The 1,488-nt window shown below is 63.2% G+C and overlaps 1 protein-coding gene across 1 annotated transcript; it reads right to left on the bottom strand.

Moving 5' to 3' along the window:
* LOC123124048 (B3 domain-containing protein Os03g0212300-like) lies at positions 1-1,488 on the bottom strand. The gene is made up of 2 exons (XM_044544756.1): positions 977-1,488; positions 1-879 (listed from the first exon to the last, which is right to left on the bottom strand). Exons 1-2 carry the CDS (start codon positions 1,049-1,051, stop codon positions 118-120), a joined length of 837 nt encoding a protein of 278 aa, XP_044400691.1. The 5' UTR covers positions 1,052-1,488; the 3' UTR covers positions 1-117.

Here is a 1,488-nt window from a genome sequence, read left to right as displayed (position 1 = left end):
TTGATCCAAAATACAATTCCAGAAGGAAACCCAAGCGAAGGCACAAAGACAACATTACATCTTTTTGCCATCACGAATCACGAATCAATAAAGCTCGCCGGTGATTATATTGATTGCTCACGACGAGGGCGTTTCCCTGAGCACTTGCACTTGCACCACCTGCTCGCCGCCGGTGTCAGCTGCCGGCCTGAAGAGGCAGACGTCGGAGATCCTGAGGCCGTTGTCCCAGGCGAAGCCCTCCCAGCCGGCCATGATCATGCCGCCCTTGCTGCCGACCCTGACGGACACCTCCCATCGCCGGTCGCCGCGGCCGGCCACGGTTAGCTCAGCGGTGCACGACTCGGCCCATCCCACGCGGGCACAGAAGGCCTTGGTCAGCTCCATGTACTGCAGATGGAACGGCTGCTCGATGCCCAGCCGGAGCGTCCCGTCGTCCGACGACGACGGTCCGCAGGAGCCGGCGGGCGAGGCGGTGGCCGGCGAGAGCTTCTTCCTCCTCTTTGTCCCGGGCGCCGGCGGTGGCGACCGGGAGGGGGACCCCCCGTGGTGGTTGTTGTCGCTGCCGGAGTCCACGTCGTCGTCGTCGATGTTCACCGTGCCGCCACGCTCGCCGTCGAAGAAGGAGGTGCTGCAGCCGGACGTGTCGAAGGGCTCGACGGCGAAGTCGAGGTCGTCGAGGTGGTCGAAGACGAGGAGCTGGCCGGCGGAGAGGCCGCAGCCGGCGACGAAGCTGCGCCACCCCTTCCCGTCGAAGCGCAGGCCCGCGGCGCCGTGCCGGACGAGGCCCACGTGCCACGACCGTCCAGCGGGGTCGCGCAGCGTGGCGACGGCGAGCACCGGCGGGCGGTCGAGGCGCGCCGCGAATTTGGGCGGCAGGGACTGCATTGCAGCCAACGTACGGAGACAAATCGTCAGGTCAGGTATAGCGCAGCAGATTATGGATTGATTAGCCAATTGCGAGGGCGAGGGCGCTTACCAGGCTGGACTCGAAGGAGCCCGGCAGGAGGATTTTGAAGAACTTTTGCCGGCGTACGGCGCCGCCCTCCACCATGGCCGCCCGCAACGTACAGATCCACCGGCGGTTAGAGTATCCCCCGTTTATGTCGCTGCCCTTCCGTAGTCCTGGTGCGTGATTATAGTATATCGGACGCCGCCTTATATAGAGGTTAATTTCTTTCTTTCTTTATTCTCTTCGTTCCTGCCATAACATGAGGAGCAGGCCACAATGGCGGCGGCATCGAGTGCCGCGAGAAGCACGACACGGCGGCTGCATCGACCGTGGGGGGTCCGCAGACGCTTCCATGCGATCTCGGGAGAGGATGGGTGGTAGAGCTGCACTTCTCCAACACCGCCATCTCCTTCTCTAGTGTGCGCTCTGCCTCCCACGAGGATGCTGGCGGCGATGCCTCTAACCAGCGCTTCGACCTCCTGTTGGAGCCCATGCTTCATCGGGCCAACCGGCGCGTTTAGTGTTAGAAGGGATAGAGA

Source organism: Triticum aestivum, chromosome 5D, assembly GCF_018294505.1.
Source record: "Triticum aestivum cultivar Chinese Spring chromosome 5D, IWGSC CS RefSeq v2.1, whole genome shotgun sequence".
NCBI lineage: Eukaryota > Viridiplantae > Streptophyta > Magnoliopsida > Poales > Poaceae > Triticum > Triticum aestivum.
Note: the sequence above shows the minus strand (reverse complement) of the source record. Positions and strands in the feature narration are given on the sequence as shown.

Coding starts and splice junctions, on each gene's coding strand:
- LOC123124048 (XM_044544756.1), bottom strand. CDS start 1,051: ATGGTGGAGGGCGGCGCCGTACGCCGGCAAAAGTTCTTCAAAATCCTC. Junction 880..976: donor GCTCCTTCGAGTCCAGCCTG/GTAAGCGCCCTC, acceptor GCTGCAATGCAG/TCCCTGCCGCCCAAATTCGC.